This window comes from Anser cygnoides, chromosome 3 (assembly GCF_040182565.1).
Source record: "Anser cygnoides isolate HZ-2024a breed goose chromosome 3, Taihu_goose_T2T_genome, whole genome shotgun sequence".
Classification (NCBI taxonomy): Eukaryota; Metazoa; Chordata; class Aves; order Anseriformes; family Anatidae; genus Anser; species Anser cygnoides.
In genome coordinates, this window is record NC_089875.1 from 18,076,921 (window position 1) to 18,096,443 (window position 19,523).

The 19,523-nt window shown below is 41.9% G+C and overlaps 2 protein-coding genes across 7 annotated transcripts in view; one reads left to right on the plus strand and one right to left on the minus strand.

The window, feature by feature from the left end:
- The window catches only part of CLIP4 (CAP-Gly domain containing linker protein family member 4), a 46,487-nt gene that overhangs the window by 2,586 nt on the left and 24,378 nt on the right, over window positions 1-19,523 (plus strand). Inside the window, exons 1-3 of one of the 5 annotated variants that reach the window (XM_048078523.2) lie at window positions 16,731-16,856; window positions 17,823-17,860; window positions 18,020-18,074. The exons of 1 other annotated variant lie outside the window; for it this stretch is intronic. The gene's annotated coding sequence lies outside the window, so the exon portion shown is untranslated. Of the gene's footprint in view, window positions 1-16,730; window positions 16,857-16,910; window positions 17,447-17,822; window positions 17,861-18,019; window positions 18,075-19,523 lie in introns of those variants that run through there. 3 more of the 5 variants (XM_048078518.2, XM_048078517.2, XM_048078519.2) reach the window with 3 other exon arrangements.
- PCARE (photoreceptor cilium actin regulator) lies at window positions 4,866-16,753 on the minus strand. Of its 2 annotated transcripts, XM_013192448.3 has the most exons (4): window positions 16,616-16,753; window positions 16,290-16,491; window positions 8,254-14,601; window positions 4,866-5,867 (listed from the first exon to the last, which is right to left on the minus strand). In XM_013192448.3, the coding sequence occupies exons 3-4, from the start codon at window positions 12,018-12,020 to the stop codon at window positions 5,738-5,740; spliced, it is 3,897 nt and encodes a 1,298-aa protein (XP_013047902.3). In that variant the 5' UTR covers window positions 12,021-14,601; window positions 16,290-16,491; window positions 16,616-16,753; the 3' UTR covers window positions 4,866-5,737. The 2 variants fall into 2 exon arrangements, 1 of the variants encoding a protein (XP_013047902.3); XR_010830093.1 differs by lacking the exons at window positions 4,866-5,867; window positions 8,254-14,601 and adding an exon at window positions 14,608-15,325.

Consider the following 19,523-nt stretch of genomic DNA (forward strand, 5'->3'; position numbering starts at 1 on the left):
ACTAATTCGGCAAGATCTGCATATGTTGTTAGAACTGCTGCACGCAACCATTGATATAGTGTAGGTACAAGTAATATCCTGCCCATCAAGGTTCCTGATATTTGTAATTGAGCATATAGGGTTTACTAAACCTTTTCCACCCATTAATACATTTAGAATCATGGAATTATTTGGGTTGGATGGGACCTTAAATGCCGTCTAATTCCAAACCTCTGCCATGGGCAGGGACATCTCCCACTAGACCAGGTTGTTCAAAGCCTCATCTAACCTGGCCTTGAACACCTCCAGGGATGGGGCGTCCACAACTTCTCTGGGCAGTACCAGAGAAGTACCTTTAGGTATTAGAAGGCTGCTGTAAGGTCTCTCCAGAGCTTTCTCTTCTCCAGGCTGAACAACCCCAAATCTCTAAGCCTAATCTTCATACTGGGTGTTCCAGCTCTCTTACCATCCTTGTGGCCCTCCTGTGGACTCACTCTAATAGGTTCATGTCTTTCTTTTATTAGGGGTCCCAAAACTTAATGCAGTAAGGTCTCATAAGAAAGAGATGAGGAGAATCACCCTCTTTTTTTTGTTGTTGTTGCAGCCAAGGATACAATTGGCTTTCTGGTCTGCAACCACACATTGCTGACTCGTGTTGAGCTCCTCATCAACCAACACCCCCAGGTATCTTCAGAGCTGCTGTCCTGCTCTCAATCCACTCATCACTCAGCCTGTATTCACTCAACCTCCTGCCTGCTCCTGCTGCTCCCTTATTTGTATGAGGGGTAGTGCTCCTACCACCTTCCTACCTTCTAAATCTGGCTCAAACTCAACCTTGGAGACAGAGGACTCTGTAAGAGCACAAACTTGGGAAACTGAAACCTCACTTTTCCCATATCTGCACCTTTGTTAGCAATACACACCATCAGCTACTCTATAGTGCCTTACACCGCCCTGCCATGAGTAGTAATTATTTCTTGCACAATCACCTTTGTGTCTTGTAATATTCTGTCTTCTCCTTCTAACTCCCTCATTTTACTCCGTAATGATACAACTTGTTGGTCAGGAGCTCTACGACTGGTACCTAATAGCCATCCTAGTCTCCCCTAGCTTGTGAGAATACTTTGATGCTGCTTTCCATGGCAATTTGTGCATAGCCATCTCAGTCATCTGAGGGGTAACCACTGCCCCTGCCATCTATTTCAGGCCATTCTTCTGATAGAGTTAATGTAGCTAATAAAGTGGCCAAGGTGGTCCAGCACACAGTACTGGGCCATCCCAGACCCCAGGGAGTCACTGTTGTGGCCTCCCCAGTTCCCAATTTTTTGCTAGCCATGGCATGGCTGTTTCTGGATCCTGCTGACTACGCCAATGCGTGAGTTAGCACAGGCAGACAGCAGGAAATGCAGAGTATATTTATTTTTGTTACCTTGCTAACTGGGGGATCCCTGAAGCAATACCCAGGCAGAGGCACACAAGTGGGGATGCAGGCACTGCTAAGCTCAGTCTATGCTAGAGGATTGCTGACCTTCTGTTTACACCTGCTTTCCAAGGGTTCGCACAGGTGTGGTTTACCACCATGCTTTGATCTTCACTGTGCTTCAACCTTCTCCATACTAAGGAAGGTAGCTCAAGCATGTCCAATAGGGCACCTCCAAGTCTACCAAACACCTATGTTATCTATACACAGATGTTCTACTCATCAAGCATGCAGAAGATGAACAGCAATAGGTAAGATGCATGTGTTTTCCTACATTACAACTCTCAAGGCTTTAAACATTCCTAGCTTCAAGCTCACTTGACTGTATTTACAGTCATTCTTACCAATCTTCAGTTCTCACCCCATCCTTCTCACTGATCTTCCACTTTTAACCCATTCCTCCCAACAGCAGACATACATGAGATGTATGTAAACGGGACCAGAGGGATAATGTGGTCGTGGGTCATGATCGTCTTTCCCTGCTGAATATTTACTGTCATGTCTCATCACTAAGGAACTGCCAACATCTGAAAATAAATTCTTCTAGATTAACAATTTGTTAATCCTTCCACATCAGATAAACTTAATGCCATCAAGACTGCAGCACGCATAGATGCATGTTACAGGTATGAACTTCAAATGGAGATTTTGCTCTTGCTGTGCAAGGTACTTACAGAATCTTCACAACTGTATATTGTATTATCTGAAAATCTGGTCCAAAGATCCCAAGCAGTACCATGGTACTGAGTATTTACTGGCTGTATCAGCACATCCATTTTTTATCATTAGTATTTTCATTATTCATCCAAAAGGGTAGTGGGGAGAAATGCAGACTTGGGATCTTTGCACCAGATTTTCAGATAATCCAGATAGTCCACTCTTTCAGATAGTGATGATACATGACAGTACGAACAAGTTACTTTCTCTCTGTGTTGTGATTTCTTTCATTCCTATAGCAAAGGGCATAATTCTCAGAATATCTTTCTTAATAATAGAACTCCATCAATGATTATAAAATGTTTTGGATGTTAAGAAGTGTGGCAGTGAAAACTCTGCAATATGTTGTTTTTATTGGTAAAATGCATAGTATTCTCAGTTATATTGCTAATATCTGGTGTATTTCTTGAAGTCAAATAAAGTAACTGGAGTCAGTGTAGTGCTTTTGGGTCACCCTCAGATACTGAGAGCATGGAATGGCAACTCCCTTACAGGTTTCAGGTTTGAGCAGTGCCAATGGAAGCAAGGGCAACTGCCAGCTTGTTAAAGGTCTGCAGATAAAGTGTAACACAGAACTCTTAGTTGCTGGTTTTGCAGCTATGAATCCCTGGCTGGAAAACTGATACTGCTTCACAGTGTGCTCAGCCCTTCTGCAATAAGACTCCAAAGCACAATGTGTGCTCTGGCTTTAACCCCTAGGATGAAACCACAACTCCACGCTCAAGGTAGCTGTGTTTGTACATAGCAGCTCTGAACAGGGTACAAAATTGCCTGGTAGCTCAAGCTTAAATCAGAACAAGTGAAGGTGGAAGTGCAGCTGACATCTGTTTTGCTCTGTCAGTGTCCAGGCTGGATTTTGTGGCATAAAAATACATATTTGCTTAATGGAAACACAACTTAATTTAATTGATGTCCCAGTAAAACACAAAACAAGACAAGCTTTTACTGAGGTGGGGAGGAAGCGAGCAAATGGACTTTATATAGGAGGGGGCACTAGTTAGTCACTAAGTAAGGAATCAGTAGTATAATGTTGGTCTAAGACTTAAGGTAGCTGCATACAGAACGTAAGGGAGATCAAACACAACTTGCGTATAAAAACTCCGATTTATTTACATCAGTGAAAAATAATTCTTGAAGTTGAGTATTATCTTAAAAACAACCATATTTCAGAAATTTTGGATTAATGAAAAATGGAAATGTCCAAAAAAAAACTTTAGAAAAAAAATAATTTCAAAGTGACCAGCTAAACTGTGATTTCCTACATTAATTGCTCTTAACCGCATGCTTGCAATTCAAATTGAAGAATTTTGCAAGAGTCCTGTACATTAACTGTACTGAAGAGAATCTCTTAGCTACATGTAGTCATGAGTTCGTGATACATTCTTGTAGATTACTACTGAAGGAAGCTCTGTTTCTTGAATATAATGCTAAGTTTGCTGCAACATCCTTAGGGTACCATTAGAATTCTTCAGCAGCTGCAGTGTTTAGGTGGGATTAGGTGATTGATTTTGTGATGAGTGTCCTGATGACATGGCCCTTAGTCAAAGCTGGGAGAGATGCTGTACTAGGATGCTGGCTGATGTGAGGCATCTTCAGGAGAGCCTGTTTTTCAGGGAAAGTTGCTTTGGCTGACTTCATGTCCAGCCAGCACATGTGAGCAAGTTTCCAGCTTGATTGCCGAAGTGTTTTTCTGTGTGCTGATGTAGCTCTTACACCACAGAAGAATTTGGTACTTGGGGGGTGTAAATACTTCTCAGTTACCGTCCATCATGGATGCTGAGAAATTTCACCATTTACTCATAAAGAGAGAAAACAATTGTACTAACTGAAGAGAAGCTGTCCTCCCACTCTTGTATTTTCATCTTCAAAGCTATATTTAGGCATGCAAAGTGCTGTTTTTCTGTTGTCGTGTTTCTTGTTTATTGCTATTCTGGGTGGTTACTGCCAGCACAACAGAAAAAAACCAAAAATGCATACAAAATGTATTTGTATTTTTAATGCAGATTGGATAGGACTCCACTTCTGATGAGTCGGAAGACTGGCTTGCTCTTTGCCCTGCTGATGATCTTTGCCATATCTCTTGGCGATTTCCCAATTTAATAGGTGATGGCGCATCTGTCTTCGTGATTACAAGGTGGATCTGTTGAAATCTATCTGTATGCTATGGGTATGGCTACTTTGTCACCTCAAGCTTGCAACCCCCAGAGATCCAAAGTATCTATCTGCTGCAATTTACTTCTTTATATTCAATACCTCACTGTAAATACCATAATTAAGATTTTCTTGTGTGTGTGGCATAAAATGGCACTGAGCTTATTGAAGAAGGATGGTTGTGATTAAGGCAATATAATAAAACTCAGGAGTTCAGTATCCAAAGGGGTCCCTTGTACAGCATAAGGCAAGCCTCAGTTCCCCGATCGTGGGCAGGAAGGGTTAAAAATTCTGTGTGAAGATGAAGCGCTGTCATCATGAAAACTATGGGAAAAAACTATAATTATTCCTATCAGAACACAACTAGAAATAGCTCTTTTTCTGGATCTTGTTCTGTACTAAAGTTGCATATGAAAACACATCAAATTAATTAAAAAATTGCATCTTAATTCTGATGATAAACTAGTTCTGTGAGCAAGATTCAGTAAATTCTGAAACTATTTTAATGAGTGCTGTAACAGCCTAAGATTAACCAATTTTCAGTACCTTGTGTTTTCATTAGCAAGAATCTGTCTAGAAATTACAATAAATCCCTTCAAACTGCATAAATCAGAAAGAACATAAATGTCTTCCTGGGAAAACAGGATTCTCTGTGCTAGAGGAGAGGTTTCTCTCTCTCTCTCTCTACATGTCCTTAGCTACCTCCGGATTTATAATGCTGTTTGGTTGGGCTCTTACAAAACTACTCTAATCAGGATTAAGCCTTGTATCTTTGGAACCAGAGATGATGAGATTACATGATAATCAAAGGTGTTTTAGAAGATCAAAGCCTTTTTGAGGTAATAATATCCCCAATTTTATTCCTTTATTCCTTTAAAAAAAGGGTTATTTTTTGTTTTAACTTGTATTTGACCTTTTTCTTTCCCTCCATACTCATAAATACCTAGTGTGAAGTTGTGGTTTTGCTTTTTTTGTATTTTTGCAATAGAATACAATTGGTCCAGGATTTTACCCAGGGAAAGGTCACATCAGTCACTTTTTTACACAACCAAAGCTGTGATGCCTCCTGAATAAATGACATGTCAAATAATGATCATTTCTGAAAGTTTTTAAACTCCTTTAGCTAAATGGTGAAACAAAGGACTTGGCTTCAGGTCCTGCCTTCGTGGAATCAATTTGCCTCAGACTTGCAGAACTGGAAAGTATTTCTGTTGCTAATTGTAAAACTTCGAATTAAACCCTAAAACGCAATCAAAAGGAGAAGCAGCTGGCTACTGATATTTCCTCAGACTGTTGGGAGCAGTTTGTGTTTTTAGATGCAATGCTTCCTTGTGAATAAGTTGTGTTTTGGAGGCTTGGGTAAAGCTGTTTCCTCTGCTTGTGCCTCTTTCTGCCCAAATGTTTCTGCTGTCAGTCCCTCTGCAGCCCCTGGCCCACGATGTAGAGCTCAGGGTGGGAAGTGGATCTGTTGGACTCCTTGATTTCAGGGGCACAAGGGTTGCTCCAACAGTCACCTGCTTTTCCAGGGCTCTCCTCCACACTGCAGAAGGGAAGAGAGTTAAGTTAAGAAGCTTATGAATGGTGACTTTTTAAAACAATGATGGTAAGACCACATTAACCCATGAAGCACAAATCCTGCAAAGTACTAGGTAACTCAGTGTCTCCTTCTGTGTACGTGGTCTATATGCACACTATCCAGATGTTTTTCTCCATGTTCCCTCTTTTGTGATGCCAGATATGCTGTACTCTCCCTTCCCAAATCTCTCTTGGGAAGAAAATATTTAAAATGTTTAACGGGAGATCAGTACAAATCTGAGTTCACTTGTGAATGGAGACAGATTTGAGTGAAAAGTCTTGTTCCAAATCCAAACTCAGCTGGAGTAAAGGTCTTAACTCTGCTATGCATCCGCTTAGTATTTTTACAGTGACATTTGAGTATGCTAACATGACAATAGGATATGTGTTCTGGTGGTATAAATCTGCCACATTGCAGACAGGAGAACTGATACACAGAAACCATGCTAAACTGAATTAACTTTTGATTATAGACAAGCTGTTAAGTTCCTGTTCTGGTTACTAGGACTTCCATGATTTGCGCTGCTGGATGAAGATATTCGTTATACATGACCAGTCATGAAACTCTAATACAGATTCAAATGTCCCCTAAGTATAGGAGGTCTCACTTTGACTACTTGCTGTGGGCTGATTCAATTAACCAAATCCCTTGCCTTCCTGAACAATATCTTAATGGCAATAGCATTTAATCTTTTATCTCTGCTCTACCCCTTGGAAGATTAGCAGCCTCAATGAAATATTATTTTCAGTTAAACTGCATACACAGAAATCCTATTACAGATTCACAGGATTTCTATAAGCAGGATAATTTCACACGCTATGCCCTGATAATATGCCAGTAGCTGTTGACTGCTGTCAAATGACCAAGCTTAGAAAACAGGAAAATTAGGTCAGTAACTAACTTTCATAGTTAGTTCAGTAGCTAACAACCATAGGCTGTCCAAGTGGAACCAGCTGTTATACTTGATTTGTTCAATTAGTTTTTGAACTTAGAAATAGAGACCTTAAAATGAATCTCCTGTCCAAATACAAAAGCTGAAGCTCCAGCTCTAGCTAAGGCTAGTGTTGTTTTAAGTCCTGATATTCCACGCAGCATAGGATGGGCAGCAGATGTACTTGGGAAAGGAGCACTTCTTGCCTTCTAGGCAGTGAGCATGCAGGCGATGCAAATTTGCACCTAACAATGGCATTTAATGCCTGTCAATGCTAGCTACCAAAATGAGATAGAAGTTGCTTGTTCTTTTGGTGTTGCTGCTAAAATGGGGTGGGTGGGAAATGGAATTCTGCTGCCCGATGACTTCCTGGAATGTTACTTTTACAAGCTCCTGGAAAATTGTATTTAGTAATCTGTTCTCAGAAAATGGATGTTTTAATTGGGCATGGAAAAAATGGAGGCAAATATCCCAGAGTTTGCAGAAGCATGGGAGAAAGTAGCTAACTCATTGATTACCAAACTCTTTTACTATGAAGTCTGACGCTATTGTGGGTTTGCATGTGTCTTCCTCCTCCTCCCCCCCGGCCCCCACCTAGTGCCTGAAGCTGCTAACAACACACACACACACACAAATAACAGACACAGAGGCTTAAACTTGGAGAGGAGAGGAAGAGCAAGAAAAGGAATGAAGGAAAAGAGACTAACAGTTGGGTGGGAATAGCTTGCAAATTTGAGACCAGATGTAAACATTGCCAGAATGAGAAGTTTTAGGAATATAACATCTAGGGAGTTACTTTGAAATTTTCGTCTGTTAGCTGAATGAATTGCAGAGCAGAGTAAGCCTTGCACGATTAATAAACCATCCAATAAACTCAATCAAAGTCTGGTGCACTACACTTGAAATTAGCATCTGAAAGCTGACATGCCAAGCTCCAAGTTTCAAGCTATAATGTCCATACAGATCCATGCCATTATCTGTCCATCATTCTTGCCAGCTGATCTGAAATATTTTAACACAGATTTGTATTGAATAGTTGACAGGCTTAGAGGCTGATGTTAGGAAAGACACCCTGGCCTATCTTCTCATGGTTGTTTAAATATATTTATAACCTGAAGACTATTTCATAGCTTTCAAGAATTGAAAGTGGATGTCCTTAGCCCCCAAACAAAGGAAGTTCAGTAGCATGAAACCAACACTGAATTTTCTCTGGATGAAGTGTAAAGCTAGAGCAAGCTGTGGGAAGTTAACTGAAATCTGGGGCAAGATGATGTTATCTTTCTCCAGCCATCTGTTCTGTGCAGGAACAGGGCATTTTTCTAGGGTATTTCTTAACGGCAATAAATTCCCATTACTAGTTTAGAAAGCCAACGCAGTGCAGTACTTCTGCTTCTTGACGTAAAGTAGAAAGTTTCTTACCTTGCTTGGTTAAGAGCAGGTTCACTGCCAGCTGTTACAGGAGCTGGAAGATAAAACCGAACCCCTGGTCTGCGGTCAGAAAAGCTTCTCCTCACAAACGGCTGAGGATTGGCAGCGCTCAGAGACAGCTTTCTGGTTCGGTCTACAGGCTGCTGGAGTAGCAGACTGCTCTTTTGGGAAGGTGGTGAAGCTTCAGTCTGTTTGGTGACTTCCACTGTGGGTTTGCTGGCTGCTGGTGGAGGTCTTGCTTCAAATAAGGAAGAAGTGGCTGGGCAAAATATTGAATGTACATTGCTGCCCTTCTTGGAGGAAGCAGGCTGGTACTCACGCCCAGCATCCAGACCAGCTTTTGATCCCTTGTAGGAGCGGGATGGGGAGGTCGGTGGGGATGGGGCAGTGAAGAATGGAGCAGGGCTTGTTTCTCGGCGGTAGACTGGGGAGCCTGGCAGCCGGTGTGGTGTTGGTGAACTTTGCTTGTGCTCCTCAGGAGGGCTGAGCAGTTTCCACTGGGCTGGTGGAGAGGGCAGCTTCTTCTGTAGGGGTGGGCTGGGCCCCCGGGGTGGGCTGGGTGCCCTGGGGCTGGCAGGGGGACTGGGTTTCCTCTGCATGGTGGGTGAGCTCAGCTGCTGGCTGTTAAAAGCCTGCAGAGCACGTCCGTGGTGTACTGGGGGGCTGAAAAGCTGTTTCTCAGTTGGTGGAGAAGAAGGGGGAGTTCTTGCTGGGGAGACCCTCCTGTTGAATGACGAACCTTTTTCATTTCTCCTCAGTGAGTCGGGAGAACCATGCTTTTGATATGGCACTGAAGTAGCAGGTGAACTGGGCTCTTTGCTCTCTGAGCTACTGTCATATGGTTTTGAAACCCCACTGGGATTTTGAAGAGGAATAATTTTATGTGTTTGCTTGTACAAATCTGCAGCTTCTTTTCTCTGGGTTGCTAATATCTCCTCCTGGCTAGGGATGTGCATGTTGGTAGGGTTCAGCTCCAGAGAGTATATCTGCAGTTTCTCATCCCTGGGTCCGCTGTTCCTTGAAACTTTGTTAGCAACTGCGCTGGGGCTGATGCTTTTACTTGGTAATAAGTCAATGGACTGGAGGGAGGCTTTCATTTTCGGGGAAACTTGTGCTCTCTTAGTAGCATGAAATTCTGTTTTGGCAGGCTTTTTGGCATCTTCTGAAGAGTTTTCTCCTATTCTTGCTGTTTCTTCAGGCTCAGAGAATTCAGAAGAAGTGTCCATTAACATTTCAGGGGGTGGTGGTGGCAGGTTCTCAGTGTCTACATCAATTTCTTCCTTTGTGTCCTTATTTAATTCTGCAGCTGGTACAGGAGGAAAGGCATTTGGAAAGTTAGAACAAACTGCACTGGTGTTTGAAAGGCTTGTGTCTTCTACTGGTGAAATACGATGCTTAATATTTAAAGGCACCAACCCTCTCTGAAATGGAATGGTGGGTGGGATGACTGGAAGTCCAAATTTTCTGATGCACTTAATTGGCCCTAAAGATCTTAAAGGTGTGGCTTTTTCAAGATCATCGGTCGGACTGAATGTTTCGATGAGCTTTTTGACAGATTGGCGGGGGGCACAACTGCTGCCACTGAGTATTTGTGTTCCAGAAGTCTTGTCGTCTTTGCTCCTCGATGTCTCCTGGGTGGGTGCAGTAGCTCTGACAGGCTTCTTGCATCTCTTTTCATCCAGCTGATTGGCAGGATTTTGATCAACCATGTACAAAGGGACTTTATCCTGGTTAGGCAGGATGCTGAAATTTTTTGAGAGGCATGCCTTAAGTTTGCTAGAGGACCTAGATGTAATTTGCTCATCCTGCAAGTAACGTGTTGTTCTCAGTTTCCGAGGCTCTTGGTTGTTATCTGTATCCGTCTTTCCATAAAACATTTCTAGCCTTTTGCTGAGCTCCTTTTGAGTTCTCTGAAGCTCTAGGAGGGTTGGGTCCTCTGCCTGGCTTCTGAGGGACTCCTCCGATCTGGACCGTCGTTGTTTCCCAGAGGCCTTCTGCCTTCCCATTGCTGTACTGGGCCTTGCTGTTAGGATTGCTGTTCCGCTCTCATCCTCCACCCATTCTTTACGCCCAGATTTAGCTGGGACAAACTTGATTTTTTCACTGATGGCATCTTTCATCTTCAGAATCATTTCCTCTGTCTCCGCATTCTCTGTCCTTTTGGTGGACAACTGTCTTTGTGTGTTACCAGTGACTGCAGGTGAAGACTGGGGCCTCTTTGGCAGGGCATCCTTACCCATTTCTGATAAACTTGTATTGTCATCATCCTCCCCCAGGGTGCTCCCTTCATCATCATCTGAAGGAAAATCTGTTGATTCAAAATGTTCACCTTCCTGAGTAGAATCAGACTGGAAGGAGTTACTGGAGTGGCTTTTGCTCAGGTTTGCATATTTTGCCGCGGCAGAAATACCTTCTGGTACTCCACCCTGACAAGAAGTTTCTTCTCTGCTCCGTACAGATGAATAAAATGTATCTTTAAAATGCCATTCAAGTGCACAGCCATGGGATGTGGCTGTGCCTGGTGACATTGCCCCATTATGCATGTGCTCCATTGTTCTGGTGTGGTTTTGGGACAGAAGGCCATGTGCACAGGACTCACAGCTTGCTTGTGCTCCAAGCTGGCTGAAAGGACTGAAGTCTTTGAGGGACTCACTGTCCACGCCAATGCCACTATCCTCAGAATAGAGAGTCCTGTCATCACCGTGGGACTGAGAGCTTCCCATGGTTGAGGCTTCAAGCAGCCTTACCGCCCGAAACAGGCGCTCATCATAGCTTTGCTTTGCTTTCAGTTTTCCTTCCAAGTTGCTTGCAGCAGACTGCAGGTAGCTGCAGGTTTCCTGCAGGGCGTCGGAGGTGACAGAGGCCAGTGTTCCACTCACTAACTGCATTTTATTGATTGTGTACTGAAGTAGTTGTTGCAGAAGATCAGGGTGCTCCTTCAAATCATCTTTTCCTGATGGCCATGCCAGATATCTACCCACATCTTTGAGAAGATTTTCCCCATCATTAGCAATTTCTTCCAAGAGCTGGTTGATTTCATCAAAGCGAAGCATGAGGAAGCTTACCATCTGTTGTAGAAAGAGCTGAGTTTGGGCAGCCTGGTTGGCCATATGAAGTATAGCTTCATACTTGGAGAGGTTTGGATTTAAGTAGGCATATGCATTCTGATGAGCCTTAACAAGCAGTTCTGGGAAATCTACCTTTTTCTCTATCTCACATGGGGACAAAATTGATTTTTTTTTAATTTTGCTAGGTCGACCTTGCTTAGCTAATTTATGACTTTTTGGCTTCCTTCCTTTCTTTAGGATTTGCTTTGTATTGCTTTCATTTTTATTATCACAAATGGAAACTGATGCTTCTGATTCACAAGAGCTTTGCTTTCTGATCTGTACAGCCTCAATGATGTGTTTTTGAGACTCAATCAATTTGGACATAACTTCAGCCTCTGTGGCTTTTTTCTCAATTACGTTGTCTTCCCTGGAAATGTGAGGATCTGAATGAGATTTGGAAGAAAACTGCAAATAATCACTTTTGTCCTGCTCGGACAGTTTCTCCTCAGTTTCTCGCAGGCAGCTGTTCCTCTGAATTTTGTATTGGTAGAATTCATCAATATTGTAGCAAGATGAACCTTTAACTAGCAGTGGGATTCCTTTATCTGCTGGATCAATACGCAAAATACCTTTAGGTTTATTCAAAGCCTTAAAACCATTTCTTGCAAGAGTATTAACAATCTCGCTGTGAGATGGTGTGCAGCCCATCCTTTCTCTGTCTTTGACTGTATTTCTGATTAAAAATCCAGACGAACCAGCGAAAATAAAACAAAGAATTAAACTCACTGTCTCATCCTGAACCGCAGACTGTCCTTTTCCTCACAAGTTTTCCATCACAATTCCAGTTTTGCTGTCTTTCCTTATTGTTTGCCTTGAAATTTCACGTGCTTACTGCCCAGGATCTGGTCTTGAAGCTGTGCTGTTCCATTGTATGTTTCCACTCAGGTTTTCTTCTTTGATTCAAAAAAGGAGTGTGAAAGCTCTGCTGGATTTAGAGCTAATGGATTAAGAGGACCTGAATGCCTCACTTCTGTATTGACAGATGTCCACTACAAATAAGACTTTAAGCTCATTACGGTAAGCAGGCACCAGCCAGTCAGCACCCAAGTTGAAGATTTTTTTTCTGTGCTATATCGGGAGGCAAGAGGACTTGGTACCTGCCCCTCCTTTTTTCCCTTGTTGCAAAACCGTAACATGTAATTGAATGTAGAGATCTAAAGAAAGAGACTATATTTTGAAGCCTTTTTGAAGGGGAGCTACTTGAACAGGTGTGTGAATACCACTCAGTACTGCTTAACCAAGGAAAAGGTGATCTTGATGGAGTGTGTACCAGCTGGAGAATATAAGACATGGAATCAAATGGGTTAGAGATACTCGTTGTGCTTCTGCCTTGATGGTCTTCATCATTTTCCCCCTACTTGCAAGTGACAAGCTGTTTACTTCTAAGTCCTTCTATGATTTCCAAAGATGATTTTGACTTTTTCCCCGTCACATGATCATTCTTGGAAGGTATTTTTCTCTTCAGACAGCTTCCCAACTTGAAAGCTGAACTTTCAAGAATAAGTTTTGCATATGTGGTTAAGATGGTGTCTACCTCTAGTGCATCTAAACTGTAGAATTTCAGTATTAAAAAAAAAAAAGAAACACAAACAAACAAACCCTACTATCTTGTTGTCATTGTAAATGCTGTTAGTTAAACTTTCCACAGTGCTCAGTGTTCAGTTCACCTGTCTTAATTTGGGAAAGAAATCAAATCACAGGCTGAGTGGACGACTTTAGACTTTCAAAAATATGGGTTAGGGCCACAAAAAATCATCCAGTTTCCTATAAGATAACAAATCTCAAAATAACAAAAAAAAAAAGGGTTTTCCTTCCTCTGAGTTTCTTGGGATAAAGTGTTAACATGTTCTTTGCAGTCAGAAAAGTGACTTGCTTGCCTTTATTTCATTGTCCTCTGCCAGGGCCTAGTTCTCTTGATAGCAAGACTTCAAGTGTTAAAACTCTAAGGAAAAAAAAAGCTAAAAAAATATAGACCCATTTCTAAAAAACAAAACCAAAAAGTTCTTCAAACCACTTCTACGGCCATGAAAGAATTGTTCCTTTCATTATTTCTGTTATCACTTGCTGTTTCTCTTACTTGCGAAAACAAACCCCAGAATAATCCCAGTCTGAAAGAGAAATTAAAAGAACTCAAAGCAGGAAATGGAATACTGTGATGAAGCAGAAGATACTTATATTTTCCAAGTATTTATTTATGAAGGGCAGTATGTGGATGAGGATGACAATAGCAACTGCCACCAAGTTCCCTCTTCATTACTCACACTGGATGGGTTCACCTTTTGTTTTCCAGATGTAGATTTTCTACTGAAGGTATCTGTTTCTCAGTGTCAGAAAAGGTTACAGAAAACAGTGGCTTCACCCTAGCAATGTGATTTCTGTGTGATTGCAGGTATCTCATCCAGTTCCCCAAAGTCTTTTTATGCTGCCAAGCCTATAAAATGTTTTCAGACTTGAATGACCTGCTTACATTATTCATTTGTTGGAGCTGGACTGTAGTAGCAGAATGTCTTCATGGAAAGTCATTATTCTCTGTAGCCTTTGCTGTTTTCATTTGTTCTGTTCAACATGAGCAGCAAACTTACCTTGATTTACAAGGGAGAAGGCATGCCAGTGACTCCGAAGAAAATTTTTAAAACCCTGTTTTCTCTACAGTATTTTTTCTGGAACACATGAATTGTACTTAATGTATGTGATGTCACGGTCATTTCCCTCTAAGCTTTTCTGGAAGGCATCAGGTAATTACTTCTTGACTCCGCTTCTTGCAAGTCGTGTAGCTCACGCTCCAGCTGCTTCTGCATCCCAGCATGATGTGGCTTGTACACAGTAGTCCCAGATCGCTTGCATTCCCTTTTAGGCACATATCTAATGTGTTCAGAATGGAGAAACAGGGCAGGTGTAGGCAGCTGCTTCATCCTAGTGATCCTAGAGGTCAGAATGTTGTAGCCCTCCACAATAAGTCAAGGAAAACACAATAGATCAATCAACTAGCTTTAGTATATCTCTTCTGTTTCCAGTGAGTTGAGAGACCTCTTTACATAGCTTGCTGAGTATTTGTTGTATAAAGTACTCTTGTGACTTTGAAGAGCAGCTCCAACAGTTCCATCATCTCTACTGGGAATTAGCCTCATGTGGGTTGTTGTTTTTGGAAAGGTCTTTTTCTTTTTCCTTTTTTTATTAGTGTCATGTCGCTTTTTTTTTTCCTAGTTATTTTCAGGCCATGTATTAACATCTGCTGGCAACATATACATGGGTCAAAAAACATAAGACGCTGATTCTTATGATTCTTATGTATTTATTATTTCACAATTGATATTAACATTAGTAAATATTAACTTATGTTCAGTTCATTATTTATTTATTTATTCTTGAATAGAGATCCTGGGTCCTAGAAAAAATGTTTTAACGAGGCATATGTTTTGTCCTAACTCTAATTATAGTTTGCATGTATATGGAATATAACTAATTTATGTTGTGTCAAATTTTTTAGCTTCTGTGAGAGAAGAAACTTTGCACCTATTTCCAACCACTTATGAAACTGCATTTTTGTCATTAATATTCTTGCTCCTAAATAGTTATATATTGCTTTGAAAGTTTGAGGCACTTCAAAAAAAACATGCTTTACCTCATGGATAATGCAAAAGAAAATGTTCTTTGCCCCATGGTCATGTAACAAAAGAGATGGTAATATAGGTAAGCCAAGTAAAAACAGCAGTAGAGGAGAATATTGATAGGAGAATGACAAGCAAGTATTTTGAGAGTAAAGGAATGAGATGAATTGTCATATGTTGTTTATGAAATCATATTTTGGTTTACAACGCTACTGTTTACTGAACCCATATCAAAAGGAAAACATTTGTCATGTTTGAGCCTACGTTGTTATCTGTGAACTTGCTGAGTTGAACAATTTGACAAGTGTCCCAGATGAACACAAAACCGTGTTTGAGGAACAGAGCCTAGGGAAGAAGCAAGAAATTGTTGAAAAGGCCTTTGTTCTTCCTTTCATATATTTTCTTCCTACTGTTAAATCTGGCAGTATTTTCATTTTAAGCAAGCTGCCTGGTCACATAGCACTCTTGAAGGGAACAGCTTAAATATTCTTAAACCCTGCCAGAAATGTCTGGTGCGCTGGATAATAAAAAACAGACTAGTCTGAAAGTGGGAGTGGGACTAGTAGAACTGTTAAGGGCCCTACCAAAGGCAAGAATGAGGCCTGAACCTTGACAGACATGTGTGGTAGACAGGCTCCAGAGATGTTGCCAGTGTGGTAACCATGGGATGGATTTTAGGGCTGGATGATGGGAGAATTGATGGATAGAAACTCTGAAATTTCAGCATGAAGTTTCAGTGTGAAACATGTAAGCTTAAAAATTATGGAAGCAAGAAAAAAAGACAACGTAGGGCTGCTATCCTTTGCAGGTTTGCAGCATTTAAAAGGCAAATGTGCATAAATGCTCACATCAGGTCTTAAAAAATTAAGGTTTGTGTTTGACTTCTGAGGAAAACTGAGTTTCTACTCACTGAGAAATTATGAAGAGCTTAAGTGACAACAACTTTAAAGAGCTCTTTTCCTCTGAAATAAACCTGCTTTATTTATTTTTTTATATAACTGTGTCATGGTTTTGGCTGGGATAGAATTAATCATCTTTGTAAAGGCTCACACAATGCCGTGGTTTGGATTTTTAATTAAAATAGCTCATTTTTCATAGTTCACATCAGTTCTCACAAGTGGAAGCAGGTTTGAGCTTGTGGAGCAGTTCAACAAAAGCAAGTTTCTGTTTGATGAAGAGTTGACAACTTAAATTGTCATTTAAGCAGCACTTTCCCTTCTCTCTTTGCCACCCATAGTCTCTTCCTGGCTACACCTCTCTAACCCAAATTTTACCTCATGAAACAGCGTGGAGCATCAGGATTAGTTACCTAAGTGTCTGCAGACCCAAGCTGTCTGATCCACAGTTTGATTGCCTTTAGTTTTCCCCTCATTTTTCATAACTGGCGATCACTGCTCTCTTACTAGCGTTCAGTGAACACGGACAGGTACGGTACCGAGTATTAAGCTGGTGGATAAGCTGATGGGTATGTCGTCCGTGTTGCCCTGGGCGGTTTCCAGGCCTATCCTCACCTAGGACAAACAAGAGCCATGCATGTCTGTGCTAGCAAGCTACCCCTGCTCCGGTGCAGGCCGTTTCTGAGCGAGACATGACACTTGGCCCGTCATACGCGCTCTGTGACGGCTCTGTCATTACCTGAATCACCCCTGCCAGCGCCTCAGGCGGGGACCCGGGAGGCTCCCCACCGCCCGGCTCCGCGCCTCGCCTCCCGCCCGCGGACGAGCCCCGGCAGGCCCCGCCGCTGCCACTGCGCAGTGTCGGCCCGGCGGGGCGGAGCGGGGCGGTGCTGAGCCGCGGGGGGGCGGTGCTGGCCGCCGGTAGGCCGAGGGCCTGAGGTGCGGGCGGGGGAGGCCGCGCGGCGCCCCGCCGGCTGCAGGTACGGTTCGGGGGGCGGCCGCGGGGAGCGGGACGGTTGGGACCGTTGGGACCGTTGGGACCGTCGGGCGGGCGCGGGGACACCTCACGGCGCTGCCCGGAGGCGGCCAGTTAACGGGCGGGGGCCGCTCTGGGGGTCGTTGCCCGCACCCCCGGGGTCCGGCGCGTTGCGGTGCTTCGCCTCGCGCTGCCCCTCACGCCGGCGGGGGCCCGACCTGCTGAGGAGGCGCTGGCCGCCGCTGCCGGGAGCCGCCGCTGCCGTGCTGACAGCTCCGTGCGGCGGCGTTTGCACGGCCTCCCCCCTGCGCTTTGCCTTTGTCGGAGGGCGCAGCAGTGAGAGTTGGAAGCAGCAGCAGCAGAGGCAACGTGACAGCTCTGAAACCAGAACTGTTCTGAACTTAGAGCTTCTGAAAGTGCTGCGCTGCGAGAGAGCCCCCCGTGCACCAGTTGGAGAAACAGTCATGAGTGCATCTGTATTAGCACACGTCCTTCGCCCGTAACATAAATTTTAGAGATTGATTAGTTAGCATTTGTGCAAGAGCCTTGTTCTCTGGAGCAAGTTATTCTTCTTGCTTTTACATTTTTGGGCCCGTAAGTAGTCCATTATATGTGGTTATTGTCAAAAACAGCATCCTGTGTGTGACAAGTCCTGCTAACAAAGTCGTGGAGCAATTGCATTGGATCACTTAAAGTACTTTAGTATTTGCAAGTAGTTTATAGTAGTTGCAGAAAAACTTTCTACTAGTACTGTAAAATAAGATTGCAAATTGTATGGAGTACACAAAAAATCTGGATCCTGTATTAATAAAACTTTTTTTTTTTTTAAATCATGCATGTTTTGTGTAATGTATGGGTATTGAGAAGCTTGTACTTGCTCTTCAGTCTTGCCAATATAAAAGCATGTACATCTGATGACTCCATCAAGTTTTCTTATTTTTTTTTTCCAATGATATTTCCCTGTTTTCAGGTTGCACTTGGATTGCAACAACATATGGCTGGCAAATAGTAAGTATGGTGTTTTCTTTTGTGCTGAACTGCACTTAATAGTAGCATAGCTCGGCAATACTATGAAAAAGAAAACTGCTGGTTTTTCATTTAATTTATCTAACCATTTCCTTCTGTCTCTCTGAACTTCTGATCTTATTAATGTTACCTCTTCTATAGGAACATCACTGCTTTTCTGGAAGATGTTGTAGTTTCACCAGGACTTCCCATCTGAGTCAGTATATCTTGGATATTATTAATACCTCAATGTTGTGTTTTTCTTCAGAATGGAAGTTATTTTGAGGACAAGGTCTTTTTGTCTTCTTCATTTCTTTGAAATTGTTTTCAAACTTTTGCTTTCCTTTTGCCTTTCCAGGTGTTTGTGTACGTGTGTATCACGCTAACCATTTGTGATGGCACTTGGGTCTTCATGTCATCTACCCAACAAGCTGGGTTGTTTTCCTGCCTGGTTTACTTTGCTTTGTTGTATATTGATTTTTTTTTTGCCTTGTTGACACTTTGTTTTACGTGTTCCTTCAAAGTAAACGATGACCTGGATACTTGAAAAACCACAGATTTTACTTTGTTCAGTCTGTGTGCAATAAACAACTTTTTTTTTCTATTAATTTACAATCGTCTCTCCTGATCTCTCGTTACAGCAGCTTTTGTAATCACATGTTACAAATCTCGCCTCTTCCTGTTATGATCTGCTTCATCAGGTCTGACTACTTTTCACGGTGTTTCTTTTTCTTCACTGTTGTACTAAACAGTGCTGTGCAAAAAGGATATAAATCGTTTCTTGTGGTTTTTTTTTTTTTCTGATTTAACAGGTTCAGCTGTCTTCTATACACATGCATATTACTTGTACACTTTGTGAGAGTGTCTGATGCGCTCGCCATGAAAAACTGATGTGGGGACTTTCTGTTTCATAAAACTGCTTTGTTTTGATTTGTCCGCAGCCTCTGAACAAATATTAGATTGTAGCAAACTTACTTCACTGCTCCATACAAGAGATTAAATCAGTCACTTGCGTTATAAGAGACATCTTAAGAGTCCATTGTACTGACAGTAATGACTTTCTTGTGTTAAGGATGTTTTTAAATTGACATTCAAAATGTAAAGTTTAACTGTTCCTTCCTGGATAAAAATAACAATTGAAATAACTAGTGATACTTTTGGCTTTGTTGAATCTAAGGATGCTTAAGCCAATGCAATTTGATAATGCATTAAGAATGGGAAGAAATAGTCCTGCCTGTTCCTAGTGTCCTCCTCCTTGATCTTTCCTTTTTGTGAGCACATGGATTTTTACAGCTGTACATGACTGAGGAAATGAGTTAGTTGGAGAAAAATTATAATTTTTCATCTGGATACCTCTTCCAAGTTGATGACAGGGTGAACTGTACAAGATACAGAAGAAGAGAGGAGGGATTTATTTTTATTTATCAAGGTTAGCATCTGCAATCCATTGCTAAAATGCTTTTTATATTTGAATGAAATTGTGCAAGGTTCCCAAATAAAGTGGCGAATCTATTTGGGGGAAATATTAGAATAAATTCATACATATAGATTGCTGTGTGTAAGATGGACAAAACAAAATAAATCTTAAAAAAAAAAAAACTCTTTTTTTCCACTCGTTCACTCGTCTGTAGATTAAGTGTAATAAAAATAAACATGCCTTGAAGCT